The sequence below is a fragment of the Erpetoichthys calabaricus genome, chromosome 8 (genome assembly GCF_900747795.2).
Source record: "Erpetoichthys calabaricus chromosome 8, fErpCal1.3, whole genome shotgun sequence".
Classification (NCBI taxonomy): domain Eukaryota; kingdom Metazoa; phylum Chordata; class Cladistia; order Polypteriformes; family Polypteridae; genus Erpetoichthys; species Erpetoichthys calabaricus.
In genome coordinates, this window is record NC_041401.2 from 23,325,293 (window position 1) to 23,349,339 (window position 24,047).

The 24,047-nt window shown below is 42.1% G+C and overlaps 1 protein-coding gene across 1 annotated transcript in view; it reads right to left on the minus strand.

The window, feature by feature from the left end:
• Positions 1-7,962: 7,962 nt before the first annotated feature.
• Positions 7,963-24,047, minus strand: part of nostrin (nitric oxide synthase trafficking) — a 58,919-nt gene continuing 42,834 nt past the window's right edge. The window contains exons 9-15 of the mRNA XM_028806358.2: positions 23,624-23,749; positions 23,122-23,230; positions 18,380-18,468; positions 17,475-17,600; positions 13,172-13,397; positions 11,107-11,190; positions 7,963-8,369 (exon numbers count right to left, since the gene is read on the minus strand). Coding sequence (XP_028662191.2) covers positions 8,233-8,369; positions 11,107-11,190; positions 13,172-13,397; positions 17,475-17,600; positions 18,380-18,468; positions 23,122-23,230; positions 23,624-23,749 — 897 coding nt within the window. The 3' untranslated portion in view covers positions 7,963-8,232. The remainder of the gene's footprint in view (positions 8,370-11,106; positions 11,191-13,171; positions 13,398-17,474; positions 17,601-18,379; positions 18,469-23,121; positions 23,231-23,623; positions 23,750-24,047) is intronic.

A 24,047-nucleotide genomic window follows, 5' to 3' on the forward strand; every position in this document is an offset into this window, starting at 1 on the left:
CACAAGTGTAGTGAATGCAATCACCGTTTGCTTGTCCTTTTCCACTTCAAGTCCGTCTGGAAGAACACCGAACACAGCTGTTAATGGGTTAGGAGGGATTGTGACCCCAAGGCTGTCTGAAAGGCACTTAAAAATTTTTGTCCAAAATGATGTTAATTTGGTGCAGGCCCAGAACATGTGAAGCAGGAGCTTGGATGCAGCGTTCGCTGGTTGGATCTTGTCCTGGAAACATTTTGGACAGTTTTAAGCGAGACAGAAGAGTTTTGTTTTCTGTCCATTCTTGGTTATCAAAGGTTCTATAAGAGGCTCCAATTTTCTTGTTTTTTTATAAAGACAAAGATGACATCTACAATAATCGTTATTATTCTTATTTCTTTAAAAGGGTAGCAGGCAAAATCCTGCATTGACTTTAACCCAGCATAGTGTCTTAATTTTATACTGGGATAGAAAAAAATATACTTTTGTTGTGGTATTAGTGATAAAATGGGTATAAGTCGGTCTGTCTTGTTTCTTTAAAAAGATCTCCTATTTTAAAAGTATCTTATGTTGTTTTTATTCAATTTGTGGTACTTGAATGGGAACAAAAATAACCTGGTTGATGGATATACAAATTGTCAGGTGGCACTACAAATGTCCACACTTGGGAATCTGTATGAAACAACTGATCATGAATGGTCACGTTAGCTCCAAAATAGAGGAGTGCATCCTAAACACTAGGCCTGGGTAAAATTATCGATTTTCCAATTAATCGTTATTTATAATTTAAAAGATTCTATATTGATTCTTAAAGTCTTACGCTCGATCTTGTGAATCACTATCCTGATCAATTACTGTATGCTGATTTTTTTGCTTATGTTCGTTTTTGGTGTCTGATCCAGTTGCTAATGTTCCTGTTAAGGCATTCAACCGAAGAAGCACTTTACTCTCTCATTGGCACCTTCGACACTTAAATCAAAGGTGTGGACTTTACTACACGCACCCTTTAAATCAGTACAAAGACCAACTGGTTAAAAGCAAAGCCATATGTAAGCTGTGCAACTCAGAAAGTTAAGTATTGTAGCACAACATATTTTGAGAAAGCATTGTGGAGACTGGCTCGGACACAGACAGGCAGACACGCTCATGTCACCCAACACACGTTTATTTACATTATTTACATTGTCCATATTGTGCTCACAAACCCCAAAGTCCTGGCCACAACACAATGCCTTCTCTCTCTTCAGGCCGCCTCCTTGCTGTCCTCCTGACATCATCTTTCTTCCTCCCGACTCTTGTCAATGACTGGAAGGAGGCGGCCCCTTTTATACACACCCGGATGTGCTCCAGGTGTTCCCCAGTGTGGCGGAAGTGTCAGCTGTGCACCTAGAAGCACTCCGGGTGTCCCTTCTTCTCTTCCCCCCCAGCACCTCTGGGTGTGGCGGAAGCGCTGGGGTCCAGTGTCCCCAAGGCATCAGGGCACCCGCTGTCGGTGGCCACGGGCCCCTACAGGGTAGAGCTTCCAAGCTCTGTACCCGTGGCCCCCAGTATGACCAGGGCGGACGCCCCCTCGCGTTCTGGAGGAGGAATGAGTTCTCCTCCTGGGCGTCCCGGCCGGGCATGAACCCCGTCCGGGTGCCACAGCATTTATCCCAATGTCACCCCTAAATGTAATCTCAGTTGACATCCAATCAAATAGAGCCTAAGCAGTTTACACTGGAGACAGCAGATCGCTCCAAGCTTCCCTTCAATTCGCCTCACGCCCAAAAAGTAACAATCTATAGCAGTTTTTATCAATAAAGATAAGAGACCCTACACCGTTGCTGAAAATGAGGGCTTTCGACAAACGATACAGGTTTATAAACTGCAGTATGCTATACCAAATATAAAGCAAATGAGTGAAGTTATTGTACCGAAGAAAAGCATCACCATGTGTCTCAGGTCAGTGGAGAAAGATAAGATAAGATGTCACAACATTAAAAACGACGAGGCACCTGTGGCGGATTTGTTGTAGACAAGCACACTACATGCCAGTCACAGCAGGAGCAACCTTGCTGCTTATATGCAGGGCTTCTGAGATGACTCGCTATTATTCCAAAAACCTTTCTAGCATTTCCAATACACTCTTACATCGTGTGGCCACCTCAATCACAAGTTTGTGTGTTGGTAAGTCCAATAAATGTGGCTTCTCTTTAAGGACGTGGCTAAGCTGTACTGCTATGGTGGAAACCGTTTACAATGTGCCTCACCTGGCAAAGCAAGTGGGCAATTGTTGGAATTTACAGAGCGGCCTGCGATACCAAAGTAAGTGTGTGTGGAAACAGCCAACGTGGAGTAACTACACGCATCATATTCGCGTAGTTGTCAGTCATGATGACCCGTTCTTTTTCTTTTATGTTTCATTCATTCAGTGCCACTGTCAACAAGCATCAGCTTCCTTTTTGTCTTAAGGAGGAAATGTGAGGATGCATTTTCGAGACTTGTTAACTGGACTGGTATAAGAGCAACTGAAGATACGTGTAACTTGTAGAATTATAGAAAGATATGCATCATCTCAGTGTATATTTAATTTTGACTGACTAATTCAAGATTGTTTTAAATATCCAACAAGGGAATAAATTTGACTAGCAGTTTAGTTGAAGGGTGTCTACATGAAGATTCGTAACACACAAATAGGTTATTGTCCTCGTCGTCTTGTTCTGTTACACCCATCACCTGCATGTCCTCTCTCGCCACATCCATAAACCTTCTCTTAGGCCTTCCTCTTTTCCTCTTCCCTGGCAGCTCTATCTTTAAATATCCTTCTCCCAATATACCCAGCATCTCTCTTCTGCACATGACCAAACCAACGCAATCTCGCCTCTCTGACTTTGTCTCCCAACCGTCCAACTTGAGCTGACCCTCTAATGTCCTCATTTCTAATCCTGTCCATCCTCGTCACACCCAATGCAAATCTTAGTATCTTTAACTCTGCCACCTCCAGCTCTGTCTTCTGTTTTTTGGTCAGTGCCACCGTCTCTAGCCGTCCCCTTCCAGTTAATCTCTTGCACACACAAAATAACCTTCCTTCTCTCCCCTTACCAGTCATACTGCCAACATTCAAAATTCCTACCTTCAGTTCCACTCTCTTTACCTTCCTCCTCTCCTCCTGCCTCTGGACACTTGTCTCCCCCCCCTCTTCTTCTCCTTCTTTGGCCTCCTTCTTTGATCATTCCACTCCATCCCCCTAATAATGTCATTATTCCTGATGGTGTAGTGGCCAATGTCCCTGCTGTGATTCATTTTTTACTTTTGTGGTGCGTGATTAACCTCTGTTAGTAGCATATTGTGTGTGTGTCAGTATGGTGGATGTGAAAGGCATGGGGGGGGGCGGAAGGACAGATTTTCTTGCCTGGGACACCAAATAGGTCAGAAACGGCCCTGAACCCAGAAGTACCTCCAGCAGGCTATGCCTTAGCACCGTCCTGGGTCCCAAAATCAAAGAAACAGCTTAACCTCATCCAGGTGCGTTAGAGTCGGGTGTGGAGGACGGGCGAAGCTCGCCTGGAGGAGTGGAAGGAGAGAGGAAAAGAGAAGAGTAAGAATTGTGTTGTGTTTGTACCCCAGTCGAAGCCTTTTTCAAGTATTTCTGGAAACTTTTTTTTTTATTATACCAGGACATGTGTTGTGGCTGCTATGCCTCCTGGTGGTCACACTGTATATATGAAGACCACAATAAAAACTATTTGCTGTTGTCATACTATGGCGCAGGGGTCGCCAAGTCCGGTCCTGGAGGACCACCATGGCTGCAGTTTTTCATTCTAACCCTTTTTAATGAGTGCCCTGTTTGAGCTTCTAATTAACTTCTTGTGAATTTATCCATTCTCCAACCCCGCTGAATCCGAACACAGGGTCATGGGGGTCTGCTGGAGCCAATCCCAGCCAACACAGGGCTCAAGGCAGGAACCAATCCCGGGCAGGGCGCCAACCCATCGCATTCTTGTGAATTCATTTTAATTGAATTGCTTTTTTAAGATTTGTTCCCCTGAATTGCTTCCTTTCTTTCCTTAAATGGCACCCAAACAGAAATGAAATGTGAAGTGAGTGAGCTGACAGAAGACCAACTGAGTCAGGGCCTCAAACTCCAACCAGTTACTTAATGAGATGCCGAGTCTTGTCGTTAATTAAACTCGTTCTTTAACTCTGTGGCTTGTTGCTGCTTTTGTGGTGTATTAGCAGACATTTGTGAAATTGTTGATTTTCTCTTTTCTGTGAAAATGTTTTGTGGACCTGAGCAGATCGACATTCCTGAGAACTTCACCTTTCTTTATTTTCAGATATTGTATGATGGACACCAGTTGTTTTGGTTCATTTTGTATATCATGATTGTCAGTCAGTCATTCTCCAGAGCACAAGGCAGGAAACAAACCCCGAGCAGGGCGCCAGCCCACCGCAGGGCACACACACACCAAGCCCACATCCATCCATCCATTATCCAACCCGCTGAATCCGAACACAGGGTCACGGGGGTCTGCTGGAACCAATCCCAGCCAACACAGGGCACAAGGCAGGAACCAATCCCGGGCAGGGTACCAACCCACCGCAGGACACACACAAACACACCAAGCACACACTACGGCCAATTTAGAATCGCCAATCCACCTAACCTGCATGTCTTTGGACTGTGGGAGGAAACCAGAGCACCCGGAGGAAACCCACACAGACACGGGGAGAACATGCAAACTCCACGCAAGGAGGACCCGGGAAGCAAACCCCGGTCCCCAGGTCTCCCAACTGCGAGGCAGCAGCGCTACCACCAAGCCCACACTAGGGACAATTTAGGATCGCCAATACACCTAACCTGCATGTCTTTAGACTGTGGGAGGAAACCCTCACAGACACGGGGAGAACATGCAAACTCCATGCAGGGAGGACCCAGGAAGCGAACCCGGATCTCCTAACTGCGAGGCAGCATCACTACCGCTGCGCCACCATGCCACCCTCTCATGATTGTTTGTCTGCTAGTTAAGGAAAAAGAAACAATTAAGGGGTCTGAGTCTTCAAGAACAAATCAATTAAAATTAGTTCAAAAGAAGTGAATTAGCAGCAAAAACAGGTCACTCATTAAGAAAAGGGTTAGAATGAAAACCTGCAGCCACGGTGGTCCTCCAGGACTGGAGCTGTAGACCCCTGCTATGGAGTGATGCAATAGACCGATATTTTCATTACTGAATTAATTCTTTACATTTATATAGCACTTCCATCGCTACTGAAAGCACTTTACACCACTTCAACTACCACCAATGTGATGGCAGCCATTTTTGCACCAGTATGCTCACCACACATTAGCTGTTAGGCAGTGAAGTGGTGAGAGCAGGGTGATTAGGGGGCCAGAATGACTGAGGCCATGGTGGGTAACTTAGTCTGGACATCGGGATACACCCTACTCTTTACGACGGATGCCCCGGAATCTTTTATGACCACAGAGAGTCACGACTTTAGTTTTACATCTCATCCAAATGACGGTGCCATTTTTACAGCACGGTGTCCCTGTCACTGCACTGGGGTATTGGAATTCACACAAAGACCACAGGATAAGCGCCCCCTGCTGGCCTCACCAACACCTAAGCTTTTCCTAGATGGTCTCCCATCCAAGTAGTGGCTGGGCCTGAAGATGCTTTGCTTCAGGTGAATGACCTGTTGTGAAGTGCGGGTGGTATGGCTGCTGGATTAATCTTCAAGCTTCAGTTGCCTCGTGTTACCCACAATTACAGCAGTGCAAGTGAGCAGAGAGCTGAGGAAACTTCGTGCCAGCAAAGCAGCAGGTCCAGATGGAGTATCGTCACGACTGCTGAAGGTCTGTGCATCGGAGCTGGGGGGTCCTCTATAGCGCATCTTCAACCTGAGCCTGGAACAGGGGAGAGTCCCGAGGCTTTGGAAAACATCTTGTATCACCCCATTCCCAAAGGTATCATGTCCTAGTGAGCTGAATGACTTCCGGCCTGTCGCTCTGACGTCGCATGTGATGAAGACCATGGTGCGGCTGCTGCTTCACAAATCTGAGGCCACAGGTCCAACACGCCCTCGACCCTCTGCAATTCGCATACCAGGAGAAGGTGGGAGTGGAGGATGCCATCATCTATATGCTACACTGATCCCTCTCCCACTTGGACAGAGGCAGTGGTGCTGTAAGAATTATGTTTCTAGACTTCTCTAGCGCCTTCAACACCATCCAACCTCTGCTCCTTAGGGGCAAGCTGATGGAGATGGGATTAGATTCATACCTGGTGGCATGGATCATGGACTATATTACAGACAGACCTCAGTATGTGCGTCTCGGGAACTGCATGTCTGACATTGTGGTCAGCAGCACAGGAGCGCCACAGGGGACTGTGCTTTCTCCGGTCCTGTTCAGCCTATATACATCGGACTTCCAATACAACTCAGAGTCCTGCCACGTGCAAAAGTTCGCTGACGACGCTGCTATCGTGAGCTGCATCTGGAGTGGGCAGGAGGAGGAGTATAGGGACCTCATCAAGGACTTTGTTAAATGGTGCGACTCAAACCACTTACAACTAAACACCAGCAAAACCAAAGAGCTGGTAGTGGATTTTAGGAGGCCCAGGCCCCTCATGGACCCCATGATCATCAGAGGTGACTGTGTGCAGAGGGTGCAGACCTATAAATACCTGGGAGTGCAGCTGGATGATAAATTAGACTGGACTGCCAATACTGATACTCTGTGTAAGAGAGGACAGAGCCGGCTATACTTCCTTAGAAGGCTGGCGTCCTTCAACATCTGCAAATAGATGCTGCAGATGTTCTATCAGATCGTTGTGGCGAGCGCCCTCTTCTACGCGGTGGTGTGCTGGGGAGGCAGCATAAAGAAGAAGGACGCCTCACGCCTGGACAAACTGGTGAGGAAGGCAGGCTCTATTGTAGGCACGAAGCTGGACAGTTTGACATCCGTGGCAGAGTGACGGGAGCTGAGTAAACTCCTGTCAATTATGGAGAATCCACTGCATCCACTGAACAGGATCATCTCCAGACAGAGGAGCAGCTTCAGCGACAGACTGCTGTCACCGTCCTGCTCCACTGACAGACTGAGGAGATCGTTCCTCCCCCACACTATTAACGTTATTCAAAGTTATTGTCTGTTTTTACCTGCATTTTTATTACTCTTTAATTTAATATTGTTTTTGTATCAGTATGCTGCTGCTGGAGTATGTGAATTTCCCCTTGGGATTAATAAAGTATCTATCTATCTATCTATCTATCTATCTATCTATCTATCTATCTATCTATCTATCTATCTATCTATCTATCTATCTATCTATCTATCTATCTATCTATCTATCTATCTATCTGTTACTGAGCTCTTTAACTGGGAGCAGCAATTGTGGCTTTTGATCGCATTTCACTGTGAGGTCTTTTTGCTTCTCAGTTCCTTTCTTAGTTTGCTTCTCTTGTGTTTTCCAGTTCCACCCCCGGCTGTTAAAAGCACACAGATTGGAGGAAATCGGGGGCGGGATTTTAAGAAGAAACCTTGTGGGCGTGTCCTTCTCAGATTTATTCACAACAAACTTTTTAACACATCTGGCGCCAGGTGTGTATTGTCATTTGAGACTCACATCTGTAGGCTGAACAGGCCTGGTGGTCTATGGTGACTGCTGTGCAGGTGGACTGACATCCTGCGTCCATGACTGAGCATTCTTTCATTTTCCATGCCCACCTCTATAAGGATGGAGCCGAATGTGGCAGTATCAGCAACAAGGCAGGAAGTTCCTCCAGATGGGGTGTCCACATTCGTGCGATGCCAGTTTACACCGGTCAGTACCAGCTTAAACCGGACATCTTTGGGAGAGAACCCCATGGAGGCAGTGAGCGGGCCAGAATTTGAAGCCAGCATTTTGAGGTTTGGGCGATAGCAGCAGTAACCACAACCTGAATCATTTATTTAAATACTGCTGAATAACCCATGATTGGTGTTTAAATTAGGACAACACGTTTAATAAAAGGTTTATATTTGCCTCTTTTCAGATTCATATGCCTGAGCTATTTCAATTCCTTGGTTTCGGATACAAAAGAACACTTTACAGCCCCTCACACTGGGATTGACTGCTTCACATGATTAAAATAAAACAATTTTAAATAATTTGGGTCACAAGCCCCCCCAAAAAAACAAACAGCATTCACAGAAGACCAAGTCAAGAAGTGTATCAAAATGCAACCAGCTGATCCTCCAGCAATGCTACGACAAAGCCAATTTAAGGGTCCTCACGCCTCTGACGACTTGTTTATGTTGAACTGTGGCAGCTCCTCGACATACGTAGACGGGAAGTAACCTCGCTGGCCGTTTAAGGATCCGTACCACCAGCCGTCTGTACCCTTTTGGTGGATAGCGAGGAGGTCGCCTGCAGCAAAAGAAGACAAGAAGGAGACGTGAGAGACGAGTCGCCGTCAGCAAGTTCGAAAACGTAACATTAAGTTGGGAGTTCGTTCACTGGTTTGAAACACAGTGCGTTGTGAGTGTTATCAGTTATGAGTTATCACATTTTTGTTTATTAAATACTAGCTGTGTAAGCCAGCAGGGGGTCCTAGAAACGTTCGAAATCGTCAAAAAGAAAACCGAAATGTAGAGATGTCAGGTAACTGAAAGGAACTACTCAGGGCATCTCATACCCAGGACAGAGCAATTGCAGGTTAAGGGCCTTACTCAAGGGCCCAAAGAAGTAGAGTACGGGATTCGAACCAAATCCCTAGCCTCAGAGCCACCACTCCGCCCTGTACTCAAAAAAACCAGAAAAAAATCAAACTAAAAAGTGTTGGGGTATCAAATGGTAACCACGATTAATAATGATGGTTGAAAAACAGGCAAAATAAATAGCACATAAGGGTGCAAAACAATCTGCATACCACCAGTGAAAAGAAAACTACGGTGGGGGAATCAATCTGTCCACCTCCAGAGCTGGTCCTCAAATAAACGGCCACCTCAAGTGGCTTTGAAATTTTGATAGTGCCGACACAGAAGAGGCGGAGCTTTGTCTTTGGGTCACTTATCATCTGTCTGGCAAGTGACTGAGCAGTGGATGGAAAATGAGGAGGAGTTAGTGACAGCACCGCCTCTCTACTCCAGGGGGCACACGTGCCTGACTATATAATATATACAGTATATTGCAGGGGGCATAATCAAGAAAGAGTGTAAGCACTAATAATCGTAACAGGGAAGAACAATGTTAGGAGCTGGGAGCACTTGGAAAACCCTGTTTAATAGTTTAGGGGCATGCACTGCAGGCACAGCCGACATGCTGACATCGCTTGTGTTATTAGCGGCTAAACCACTTTGTCTTTCTTTGGAGATTTTGTTCTGCCAATGTACTTGCCTCGCTTCTGTATAAGTGGCTAAGCGACTTTGTCTTTCTTTGGAGGTTTCATTTTGCAGATGTGCTTGCCTTGCTTTTATATTAGCGCCTAAACAACTTTGTCTTTCTTCAGATATTTCATTGTGCCGATTTGTTCACCTCACTTCTGTATTAGCAGCTAAGCGACTTTATCTTTCTTTGGAGGTTTTGTTTTTCTGATGTGTTCTCTTCGCTTGTGTTATTAGTGGCTAAGCGACTTTGTCTTTCTTTGGAGATTTAATTTTGCCGCACTTCTATATTAGTGGCTAAACAACTTTGTCTTTCTTTGGAGGTTTCATTTTGCCGATTTGTTTGCCTCACTTCTGTAGTAGTGACTAATTAACTTTCTCTTTCTTCAGAAATTTCATTGTGCCGATGTGCTTGCCTCGGTTGTGCATTAGTGGCTAATTAACTTTGTGTTTCTTCAGAGATTTCATTGTACCGATTTGCTCGCCTCACTTCTGTATTAGCGGCTAAGCGACTTTATCTTTCTTCAGAGGTTTCATTTTGCTGATGTGCTCACTTCGCTTGTGTTATTAGTGGATAAGCGACTTTGTCTTTTTTTGGAGGTTTTGTTGTGCTGATGTACTCGCCTCACTTCTGTATTAGTGGCTAATTAACTTTATCTTTCTTCAGAGATTTCATTGTGCCGGTGTGCTTGCCTTGGTTGTGCATTAGCGGCTAAGCGACTTTGTCTTTCTTAAGAGGTTTCATTTTGCTGATGTGCTCACTTCGCTTGTGTTATTAGTGGATAAGCGACTTTGTCTTTCTTCAGAGGTTTCGTTTTACCGATTTGTTTGCCTCACTTCTGTGTTAGTGGCTAAGCGACTTTGTCTTTCTTCGGAGGTTTCATTTTACCGATGTGTTTGCCTCACTTCTGTATTAGTGGCTAAGCGACTTTGTCTTTCTTCGGAGGTTTCATTTTGCAGATGTGCTCGCCTCACTTTTGTATTAGTGGCTAAGCAACTTTGTCTTTCTTTGGAGGTTTCGTTTAGCCGATGTGCTTGCCTTGCTTCTGTATTAGTGGTGAAACGACTTTGTCTTTCTTCGGAGGTTTCGTTTTGCCGATTTGTTTGCCTCACTTCTGTATTAGTGGCTAATTAACTTTGTCTTTCTTCGGAGATTTCATTGTACCGATGTGCTTGCCTCGGTTGTGCATTAGCGGCTAAGCGACTTTGTCTTTCTTCGGAGGTTTCGTTTTACCGATTTGCTCGCCTCACTTCTGTATTAGCGGCTAAGCGACTTTATCTTTCTTCAGAGGTTTCATTTTGCTGATGTGCTCACTTCGCTTGTGTTATTAGTGGATAAGCGACTTTGTCTTTCTTCAGAGGTTTTGTTTTACCGATTTGTTTGCCTCACTTCTGTGTTAGTGGCTAAGCGACTTTGTCTTTCTTCGGAGGTTTCATTTTACCGATGTGTTTGCCTCACTTCTGTATTAGTGGCTAAGCGACTTTGTCTTTCTTCGGAGGTTTCATTTTGCAGATGTGCTCGCCTCACTTTTGTATTAGTGGCTAAGCAACTTTGTCTTTCTTTGGAGGTTTCGTTTAGCCGATGTGCTTGCCTTGCTTCTGTATTAGTGGTGAAACGACTTTGTCTTTCTTCGGAGGTTTCGTTTTACTGATTTGTTTGCCTCACTTCTGTATCTATCTATCTAAAGAGTTTCTGTAAAAAGCCAAATTTCCTCCTGGGGACAAATAAACTTCTATCTTTTTTAAATCTTTTTTAAAGAACTGAAGCAGACCTTTCTCACCTGTGCAAATGCTCAGCTCGTCCTCCCTTTTCGACTTGTAGTCATAAAGTGCCTTGCAGGTGCCAATTTCATGGGTGTCAGTTCCTGTTTGAATATATAAGAGTGGATTAGGAATGAGTCGAGAGCACAATGTGAAGAAGAACACAATCACAAGGACAGGTCCTACATGAAAATTAGAAAGAGAGAGACTGAGGTAATCCAGTTCACACTTTGACTGTACGTCCGTAGAGAAGGTAGTAACAACTGATAAAAAGGGAGAAAATCAATTGTTGAAATAAAGAGCAGGAGTCAAACCCAGAAAATTAAAGAACCAACATAATCAAACTCAAAGTCAAAAAACACACAGAAGTTTACCTTCTTCAAAGATTAATTTGTGCTAGCTAACACTGCAAAATGTTTTGTATTTTATTCCATGATACTGGACTCTGGATACAACACCCCACTATCTTCAATACCCTCCAGGAAAACACATTTGCACTTTATCATTATGGATTATTAAGTGTAGACTGACGCGTGAAATGACAAATATATCCATTTAAAATTAAATCTACAACACAGTAAAGTGTGCCTCATTTAAACGGCTCTGAATACTTTCTGAATCCACTGGATTTGCTACTGCGGCTATACAGTAACGCACATAAATATGGTGTGGCGGATGGCCAGCTCCTCAACCCGGTCGGGGCGCCCAAAGAGGAGAAGGATGGGGGAAGGCAGCTACTGTGGGCACTGCCTCCCCCAAAACACCAGATGGCGATTTCCCTACAGCATAGGAGTACCCCAGATTCCCTGCAGGGCACCATGGGATTTGGAGTTTGGCTTCTCAGCCCTGCTGGATACCGTGGGTGCCACCAGGAGACGCTGCAGGGGGGACCTGGGGACTCGTATCTTTTTCCATAGCCCGGAAGTACTATCGAGTCATGGGGACAGAAGTTCCAAAGTACTTCCAGGCTGACAGAAGACTTAACTTCTCCAGCTGTCGAGAAAGTCACATGGACAGAAGAAGCAAAGCACTTCCCGGGTCAGACACTATATAAAGGACTGTTGGAGAGCCAGCAAGAGGACAGAGCTTGCTGGGAGGTGTGGAGGAGAGATTTGTGTTGATTTATTGTACGTAGTTATTAGTATTGTATCGCCTGTGTATGGTGGCAGGGGTGCTTCAGGGCACAACTATAACAGGAAGAATAATTAAATACCGTCTTGGTGATTTTACCCTGTGTTCAGTGTGTCTGTCAGGTTGAAAGGGGCAACAGCGACCTCTAGCGTCTTATAATGGTTATTAAGTAAAAGCTTAAACTCAATGGAAAAACTTCAGAATCTGAAATGCAGCTGTGTGGAGGGGTTCCAGGTTGACAGTACATGAAGGAGAACCCAGCACAGCCTCTGCCTTGGGTTCACAGAAACAGGAGATTCCAGCCTGACTGTGGACACTCAGGTTATGGAAATTACAAATTTTGGTCCAACTGTGGAACTGGAGAATTACAATGGAGGAAAAGGAGAGACGGCCACTGTGTTTAGCATGGCAGCCACACAGCTCCAGAGCTCAGTCGTTGTCTGTTTTAGAGTCTGTTTGTTGTCCTCAAACACTGCAGGCTTTATTCCTGGGTGCTTTGTTTTTCAACCAGAAGTGCAGTACCATGTGGCCTGGCGGTTAAAGTCTTGTGATTTGTGACAATTGAGTCTGGACTGCTGACTCGCTTTGTGACCATGAGAAAGTTACTTACACACATTACAGAAATATTTAAACAATGCCTCGTTTAGAATCTATTCCAAAGGCACCTTAATAAAGTGAGAAGTGTCTGTGTGTTTGTCTGGCTGCTCTGTCTCTGTCATTCCAACAGATGGTACATCACAAACATTAACACTGCTTTTACGAATCCCATACCAAATGTTATACGTTATATAGTGCACTGCAAACGTTACTTAGATTTCATGTAGCCTTAGAGAGGTAGAGCCGCTAATATCAAGTTAAGTGTAATTATAATTCAAATTTTTGTTGGCTATGGGTGCACCTAAATTGCTCCATTTAGATTTCCTAGTAACTATGAGATGTTGTGTTAAAGCTCACCATTCAACTGGCAATCGGTTTCATCTTCAGTGAAGTCAGACAGATCGTCTTCTGATGAACCAACTGCTCCTTCTCCATTTGGGCCGGCTGCTGTCGACTGACCGCAGGATATGGACGCTTGCTGGACACTGGACCCTGCTGGCTCTCTAGTGGAACATTTTGGCACAAACTGGGCTTTTCTCATCTTCACAACGCGCGATATCTGCACCACACTGTGCTCCAGGTCCTAGTCAAGGATACAGCGATTGAGAATTTGTGTCGCTTACTGCAAATAACACTGACTTGTATACCATTAATGTGCTTTACACACTCCATCATGCGTTCACGTGTGTTACTCACTCATTTCAACATTTTTGTGCACAACAATCTTTCAGGTATTCTTCTGGGTTACAGACTCACATGTGTGTTTGTGTGCCTTCCACAGAATCATTTGAACAAATGTGGGTGTTACTGACCTATTTAAACACTCACGTGCGTCACAAACTGATTTCAGCATTGTTTTACCATACAAGCTTATTCGAATACTGACATGCGTTACACACTCATTTCAACATTGTTTAACCCTTTAGACTTTTTTGAACACTCAGATGCATCACAGGCCCATTTAATACATTATTTTACCCTGCAGTCTTATTCAAACACTGACATGTGTCACAAACTCATTTAATACATTATTTTATCTTACAGACTTATTTGAACACTCACATGTGTCACAAACTCTTTTCAATATTGTTTTACCCTACGTACTTACTTGAACACGCAGATGTGTCACAGACTCATCTTATCATTGTTTTACCTTACAGACTTATTCGAACACACAGATGTGTCACAGACTCATTTAATACATTATTTTACCTTTCAAACTTATTCAAATACTCACATGTGTCACAGATTCATCTCAACATTGTTTAACCCTTTAGACTTCTTTGAACACTCACATGCATCACAGACTCATCTCAACATTGCTTTACCCTACAGACTTATTCAAACACTCACATGCGTCACAAACTCATTTAATACATTATTTTACTTTGCAGGTTAACACTCACATGTGTCACCAGACTAATTTCAACATACAGTAGATTTACTTTACAGATATATTCGAACACTCACATGCATCGCAGACTCATTTAATCCATTGTTTTACCCTACAGACTTATCTGAACACGCACATGTGTCACAGATTGATATAATACATTATTTTACCTTGCAGGCTAACTTGAAGATTCACATGTGTCACCAGACTCATCTCAGCATTGTTTTACCTTACAGACTTATTCGAACACTCACACGCATCACAGACTAATTTCAACATTACTTTACCCTACAGACTTATTCAAACACTCACATGCGTCACAAACTCATTTAATACATTATTTTACCTTACAGACTTATTTGAACACGCAAATGTGTCACAGATTCATTTAATACATTATTTTACCTTACAGGTTAACTTGAACACTCACACGCATCACAGACTAATCTCAACATTGTTTTACCCGACAGACATATTCGAACACTCACATGCATCACAGACTCATTTAATACATTATTTTACCTTACAGACTTATTCGAACACACAGATGTGTCACAGACTCATTTAAAACATTATTATACCTTGCAGGTTAACTTGAACACTCACATGTGTCACCAGACTAATTTCAACATACAGTAGATTTACCTTACAGACATATTCGAACACTCACACGCATCACAGACTCATTTAATCCATTGTTTTACCCTACAGACTTATCTGAACATGCAAATGTGTCACAGATTGATTTAATACATTATTTTACCTTGCAGGCTAACTTGAAGATTCACATGTGTCACCAGACTCATCTCAGCATTGTTTTACCTTACAGACTTATTCAAACACTCACACGCATCACAGACTAATCTCAACATTGCTTTACCCTACAGACTTATTCAAACACTCACATGCGTCACAAACTCATTTAAAACATTATTTTACCTTACAGACTTATTTGAACACGCAAAAATGTCACAGATTCATTTAATACATTATTTTACCTTGCAGATTAACTTGAACACTTACATGCATCACAGACTAATCTCAACATTGTTTTACCTGACAGACATATTCGAACACTCACATGCATCACAGACTCATTTAATACATTATTTTACCTTACAGAGTTATTTCAACACGCAAATGTGTCATAGACTCATTTAAAACATTATTATACCTTTCAGACTTATTCAAACACTCACATGCATCACAGACTCATTTCAATATTCGTGTCTCACAGACTCATCTGAATATTTCAGTGCAAAACGACTCATTCATGTTGTAAGGTTTTTTTAGGTTCCTGTTTTGCTTAAAAGAAAGCCAGATGACATAAACATCAACGTATCACTGGGGAGTTCCTGGAATGGTATACGGAAATTGTGGTAATTGTAAATTTTATTCTGAAATAAATAGAATTTAAACATGCTTCATTCTGAATATGTATCTTCTAAAGAAGGCTTCCTAACGTCTCTTCTTTATTTGTTCTGTCTGGCCTCCCTGACCTTCCCTCTGTTCCTCTACTATCCTAAAATCAGGGCCGACATGTGGGATGAGGAGGTGAGACGACTTTGGTCAGGGCAGCATTTTCATATTAGAGTTATTTTTTAACATTACAAAAATAATAATACAAAAAATAAAAGTTAAATATGAACTGTTAAGAGTTACAAAGAAATCAAGAGCTGCTCTGCTGCACTGCCAGGTTCTGAGCATCCAAATGCATTTCAAAGCTACAGGTCACTAACGGGTATTGGTGCTCATCTTTCTGATTTTTCACGTGACTTTATCTACTGTAATTTTGTATAAATTTTGTTATTAAGGTGTTAGTCACAGGTATAATATTTGTTAAAAGTCTCTTAGGTTTACGTTTTCAGTTCGTCATAATACCAAAGTATTGCAGTCGAAAACAAAATCCAGGGGGCTAAACCATAAGCACAGTCAAAACAAACATGGTGGGAGTCATTACCAAAACCAGGAGAGTGTCACCAGAGCCAAAGCAGTAAGACTATGAACCGAATTGAGATTTGTGTCATTAATAAGAATACTTAATGTGAATTCACAACTAACACTGCTACAGGTTTAAATCCGTAATCGAAACATTAAGACTATGAACCAAATCGAGAATTGTGCCGTAAACCAGAATAGCTAACATTGTGAGTTCAGGACTAACGCTGCTACAGGTTTAAATCCGTAATCTTGGACAGAGAGCTGTGCTGTGTTTTATAGTGGAGCCTTCATGACATGACACATAGAGGCTCTCGGGATGTTGCAGTGCATCCTAACCAAGAAAATGTAGAGAGTCTAAAATGGAAGTGTGACACACTTAAATTTAATATTTGTTCTAAATAAAAAATTAATCTAAAACACACACATGTTCCTGTTCCTTTACAGCAAACCTTTAGGAATATTCAAAATGAACAGAAAAAAAATAATGTATCCAGCAAGATGTCCAATGTGTCCCAATTCATAACACTGTTCTCCTCAGGACAGCATTGCTATTACCTGCTACCCTCCAGTGCTTTGGGGAGCTCACAATACGTAGTGAGCATTTCCCATTGCCTTTCTTTCATTAGTTCAGGCCCTCGTTTGGTCTGATAGTGTCCCACGGTAGTTATAACTCAGGTGGCTCCTTACTGTCTCTCTACAAGACCTTTTACAATTCATTATGATTTAAACTGTCCAAGAGCTCCACAGCCCTCCCACCGCCCACTCCAGAATTACGATAACGAACACTGATATTAAACACCTCAGTCAAATCACGTTGTATTTCAATAAAGAAATATTTTACATGAAAAAAACTTAGTAGAAATGAAAAGAAAGAGAAAATGTAAACCATCAGAACTAGGACTTGGTGATGTTTCAAGAAACAAAAAATTGTAAACCAGAATGCCAAAACCTAAAGGACTAATGGAATGAATAAGCGAATAAATAAGCGAGTCTTTGTGACGTAAATTGTGGTGCCTCTTGTTAGGCGGTCCTTAGCAACCGGACAAGGTCTCTTAGCAACTCATTATCCATCCACAGACATTCTCAAATGGTGGTGCAACACAGTTAAAAATTAAGCAGAAAAATATGACTAAGCTGTATGTTATGCAAGGAAATAAAATTAAAACACATAAATGAAAACAAACATTAAAACCTCAGTTTTCAAAATAGTAAAGTTCCATGAACTGAAATAATTGGTCAAAATGGGTTTTGTAATTCTTAACACTTAGATGCCCACTGTAGTAGCGTTTCATGTTACTATTTTGAACCCCAATTAATTCTGCTTACCTTATCTTTCCATTTTAAGATGCTGTCACTGTAATGATGCAGGAGCTTGGGTTTTCCTTCTAATTCTGCCATTTTTTCCATCAGTTTGTAGTAGTTTGCTTCTAAGAGGTCTATCTTCAGACTGACCTGGACGGAAGTGAAACTCGTGAACTGAAGCTGAAATAAGTTGAGTGCATGGCTAATGACAAAGTCATGTTTAACTCTGATAGACTGATTGATTTGAAAGGCACTATATGATAGATAGATAGATAGATGATATGTGAAAGACACTATATAATAGATAGATAGATAGATAGAAAAGGCACTATAAAGGCACAGTAAGCTCATTTCAGTGCTGACCTCACTTCTGTGCAGACCCAAGCCAGAGCCTATGACCTCATTGTTCCTGATAGAAGGACTACATTTTGTAAAAGTTGCATTGAGGTGCATATTTTTGCTAATTTTCTTATTTGTTCTGTTCCACTTAAATAGGGTTTTGTCTATTTTGGCAGCCCAAACATTTGTCTTTGCCATGCCCCTTCATTCGCTCTGCTACATCCCCTAAATATTGATACAGCATTTCAAAATGGCTTTTCTTAGAGGATACCTACTGACTTAGATGTACCATCCTACCAAATTTCAGCTTTTTAATTAAACTGGAAATAGTGTTTTTGTTGATGAGTGGGTGAGTGAGTCCATTAGTCCACTTTTCCTTTTAAAAACATTGATTAAAACAAATCACAACAACAAGCCCCCTCAAACACACACAAGAATTACAAAAAAGACAAAAAACAAAATGCTAATACTTGCAACCACATTTAAAAAAAAAAAATGACTAAATCTGTCTCCATTTTAATTATGACCGGGTCTGCACATGGACCATTTCTGGATCGGTGAAAATGTAATTCATAGCATCTGAAACTCACCTCCTCCAGGTGCTGCTCAGCCTCTTCCAGGTTTGCCTTATTAGAAAATGACGGCGTTTGATTGTAGGTGGCAATCATTTTTTCTAACCCTGTCAGGTAATTGGAAAAAAAGAAAGTTCTTTTTTTCTTTGTTTTGACCATGGCCATTCTAAACTTGAATACTAGGCATGGCATGTCTTTTATTTTTAAGAATAACAGTAAATCCCAGGCAGTTCCACAGCAAAGATTAAGGTGGGATGTTTGAAGTACTAAGCGGGTATCTTGTATATAAATGTCTAAACGTGGAAGTGTGTGTGTCTGTCTGTCCAGCCCAGAAGTGAGAGGTGGAGTCGGGGTGAGGGCTCCACCTCTGAGGAAACAGAAAACTCACTTAGTCGTTAATAACACAAGTAAGGCCAGCACGTCAGCAAAACGAAACTTCAAAAGAAAGACAAAGTCACTTAGCCGCTAATGCACAAGCGATGCGAGCACATCGGCAAAACAAATCCTCCTAGGAGAGAGACGCCCAGAGTAGTTCCTTTCAATTACCAGACATCTCTACATTTTTTTCTGATGATTTCCAAAGTTTATAGGACCCCGGGCTTTTTACAGCGCTTGCTTACACAGCTAGTTATATAATAAAATTCCAAAAATCCAACAAGTAACAACCCAACAGCATCAGTGGAGGTCTTTACATAATATTTGAGTGGGCCTGGTTAAAGGACCTGATCTCAGGTAAGCTGCAAGAGCAGACAAGGAATTTTTAAAATTTATAAAACATGCCTCACTTTAGAACACAATTTTACATAGCAAATTAATACATCCCATGATTGTGAAAGAATAACTTTGGCTTAAAAAATAACAAACTTATTCTTTAATGGTGTTATTTCAGTAGCCGTGTGGTGGCCACAGGAACAGATTTTTGTGTTCATTTTGCTTATTTCATGTATATTGTGCACTGCTGCAGGTCAAGTCAGGTCAGGTTGGGGAGCAATTACCAGTACAGTGTGTTGGTGCATCCACCACGTGACAAAACAGCTTGGGATCCTGGTTAGCAACCCCCCAGGCAGACACGGGGTCCAGTCCCACCATCCAGAAATGACCCTTTATCTGCCGCAGCCAGGTTTTACGTGGGCGTCCTCTTGGCCTGATCCAGCCACTCGGATCCTCAACGATGAAGATCTTGTGAGTGGGATTGCCCTCGGGGAATCACACCACATGGCTGTAGTGTCGTAATTGACGCTCTCTCACAATGAGGTAATGTGCCTCATTTGGGACCCCGTGAGCAGCTGCTCATTTGACACAAAGTCAAACCAACGGTACCCAAGGATTCTCAGAAGAGTCACAGTACCGAAGGAGTCCAGTCTTTGTCTCTGGTCACTGGATAGCGTCCATGTATCAGTATCCATGTATCAGAAAACAGTATTATCTCCAGACAGAGGAGCAGCTTCAGCGACAGACTGCTGTCACCGTCCTGCTCCACTGACAGACTTAGGAGATCGTTCCCCCCCCCCACACCATGCGACTCTTCAATTCCACCCTTTGTGTATAAACACTGACATTATACAAAGTTATTGTCTGTTTTACCTGCATTTTTTATCACTCTTTAATTTAATATTGTTTTTTATCAGTGTGCTATCTATCTATCTATCTATCTATCTATCTATCTATCTATCTATCTATCTATCTATCTATCTATCTATCTATCTATCTATCTATCTATCTATCTATCTATCTATCTATCTATCTATCTATCTATCTATCTATCTATCTATCTATTATATAGTGCCTTTTCTATCTATCTATCTATCTATCTATCTATCTATCTATCTATCTATCTATCTATCTATCTATCTATCTATCTATCTATCTATCTATCTATCTATCTATCTATCTATCTATCTATCTATCTATCTATCTATCTATGTCTTGCAACCATATAGCAAAAGAGGATGCACCAAGACTGTAAAGACTTGGACCTTCATCCTTTTCCAGAGATATCGGGAGCGCCTCACTCCCCTTTCCAGCAACCTCATGACCCTCCCATGCTCTTATCCATCTACTGACTTCACAGGAAGAGTCACCGGAGACATGAATATCACTGCCGAGGTAAGTAAGCCTCTCAACAAGGTTGACACTCTCTCCGCAGACAGACACACTGCTGATGGCTGTACCCAAGAGGTCATTAATGGCCTGCTGTATCAAAGCTTTATTCCTTGTATTCTGTGGTGGTGTCCCAAGAGGTGGGGCTAACATGATATCACTAATAATAATAATAATAATTCACTTGCTTTGCTCAAAGTGCTTACTCTAGGATTGCTCACAGACTTTACATTAAGGGTGAGGAGTGTTATTATTGTCTATTGTAGAGTCAGACTGTCACACATGCAAGTTGCGGGATCAACTACCAGGCCCTGAAATGGGAAATACAAAGAAGAATAAGAGTAATTATTATCTGACCCTCTTTTGCTTCAGTTATACCAAAGAATGATTTTCGGGATGAGCAATGACACTACTGGCTCCACAATGCTGGTCTTGTTCCTTCTGCTATATAAGAGGAGACGTGACTGGATGTTTGTTGTCATTACCCACACTGCTCTCGATGAGGACGACGTATTCAAGAACTAAACAATTATTCAATAAGTCTCCAATGGACCATTGGTACCATATTTTGTTTCCTTTAAGGGCTTGTGTGGTGCTAAATATCATTGACGATTAAAGAGGGTGGTAAGCAAATGCCTCAAACTGCTGCCGTTGTCTTTTGATTGTCTCTAACGAGACATTATGAGTATTGTTTTGAATTTATTCTCATTATTTGTTTCTTTTTTTGGTTATCTTTATTTGGATTTCGGACTGGTCATGCTAAATCAGGGCACGGTGGGGAGCATGGATTCATACAGCGCATGACAAAACAGCTTGGCATTCCCCCAGGCAGACACGCAGTCCAGTTCCACACATCCATCTGGCTGGGTTACATGGGGGTCCCCTTGGCCTTATCCAGCCACTCGGGTCCTCAACAATGAGGATCCTGCGAGCCGGATCAAAGGTAAGGCCTTTTGCCTAAATTTGCTCTTTTGATTTTGTTATCATTGCAAAAGAATGGGCATCTGGGACAACAAGTTGCTAAATGGGTTTATAGCCTGGGAAAGGAAGACATGCTAGTAGGTACTAAGCAACATCAAAAACTTTATTGCTTGGGGAAAAGGTCGTATTAAAACTGATGAAAGAGTTTGAGCAAATTCATTCATCATATCAACAGCCAGCCGATCAGGTGCATGTAATAATCACATCTTGCAAAACCTCCCAGTAGAATTTTATAATAAATACCATTAACTGGACTTGACTTGAGTATTCATAGGTTTCATACTCTTTGCTCAGAAGTTGATGTGCTTGCTGCTTCCTGAGCAGCTCTTCTTTTTTCCACCCTAGCAGCCCACTTTTTCTCTTCTTTCATCGGCCTCTTTTTGCGTTAAAACTGATTAAGTCAGTGTTTGTGTTACAATTACTTAGTACGTTATCTTTCATTTTTCACTTAAGCTGGCACTTAAGTCTTCAATCTGCCTGAAGAATGATTTAAGACATGTAGAGGTAGGGGAAGTGACGGTGAAGGTGGTAGGGATGAGAATGGCACCCGTATTCATGCGCTGCACGGCCGCCACCGAGAGTTGATTCTACAATAAAATAAAATAAAAATAAAAAGAGGAATAACCTTGGAGGTCAATCATCACCCTGAAAGCAGATAGTAGACGTCACATATTATATGTGTACCAAATTTCAGGTCAATAGATCAAACGGTTTGCGAGCTACAGGTGATTTAAAATCCTGGAGAGACAAACGAACAGCCACGGTAGTGTATTATATATAAAGATGCCTCGTCTGAGGGCGGCATCAGAAGAGAACAGAGCAATGTCAGAAGAGGGCGTTGGCAATGTGCAGCAGTTTCCATCTGATCATCGGCAAAGCCTTTCATGAACAACTACGAGTCCTAGATCACAAGCCACCTGTGACATTCGTCCTTACTTTTTCATAAGCTTTTTCTAAAGACTATATATATCCAGACTTTACTATCAATCTTATTTTCTATTTTTCTTCTGTTTGTCTTTATTTTCTATTTGGTATTATTATTCACGTAGTAAATACCACACTGCTTTTTATCTTTCTATGCTTTGTCTTCATGTCTAGAGTGATTGAAGTAATAAGGTAGATTTCTTTGATCACCTGGTGCAGACGGAGATTTGCCATACGCTCTGTGCTGTGAGGTTTATTAAGGCTGAGGGTGAGAACTCCACCCAAAAGTAGGGAACAGTACGCAAAGTAAGGCATTCTTGGTTGATAAATGGCCTATAGCCAAGGATGTTGAGCCTTTCTATGTTTAAATGTATTCCTAGAGACTAAAGTAATATTTACATCTGAGATATATTTAAAACATTGTATGTTGTGTGGCCAACAATAAGTAAGTCTCTTGAAGTGCCAGAAGAGTGATAGGCTGTGCTATTCCTAAGGCACTTGTGTGGTGCCAGTGTGCCAGAGGTTAACCAGCTGTGTGTTTGTCATTCATAGGACACTGTTGATTTTCTGTGTGTATGCGTAGAGCTATGTATGCGTATGTTAATCTTAAGGTACGACAGTAGACCAACCCGGTAACGAACTTGATGAGTACACTTGCATCTAGGTAAAGGGAAAGTAGAGGGAAATATTACGATAACACACGTGCCATCAACTTGTGTATGTGAAGGGATTCGTGCCAATGGCACCCAGTATACCTTCCTTGTTTTTTTTGGCTTTCATCAGGTTTTCAGATAATCTCTGAAGCTTCTTCCCGATGGAGTTTTTTCTTCTTTCTAAATTCATCCCATTCTTCATATCTTCTTCCTGTGAAAACAACAGTCACATGCTGGGTAGATGACCAGAAAAAGTGGCAAACAAGAGATGAAAGCCTGGTTGAAGCCTGCATGGTCACTTCTCATTTTCATTTTTATATAGTCAGGGATTACTGGACTCAGTCTATCAATCTGAAGTTACAAACTCACCCTCCAAAGCCATCTTAATGTACTCCAACCAACTAAACTCAACCGGAATCTACCCCATTCTACCAAACACAACACCATCCCTGTGAACCCAGCCAACCAAATAAAACCCCATCACAACATGCCACCAAGGCCACTAACACTCTGCTTCATCCCATTAAATCAAGTCTCTCCTCATCATCACACTCAAGTCTAACATATAGAATTACAAGTAAAGACACAATGAAGAAAAACTTACAAAATAATCTGCCAGCAGGAATTCTGCTTTGTTGTCTTTTTCCATAAAGGCTGTTTCATCCACTAAGGTTTGGATGTCTTTTTCAACGTCCATCTTCTTCACATCTTGATCTATTTGTCTGTAGAACTGGGAGGCACATTGAACACATTTATATCATCTGATTGCACTAGATGGATGACAGGTAGAAGAAGAGATATTCATGTTACACTAACTCTTTATAGCGAGCCTATTGAATAAATATGAAAAAATGGACATCGTGGAAACAGGGGGATTGGGAAATGGATAGCAGAAATCAAGTAAACCAGTCGCCGCCGTGCTATACTGACTTGCAAGTGACAGTAAAAAGGAAATGAAAATGGCCAGGAGAATTAAAAGTCAAAGATTTGTTCAAAAGCCAAAGCCAGAAGTCAAGAAGTCAGAAGTC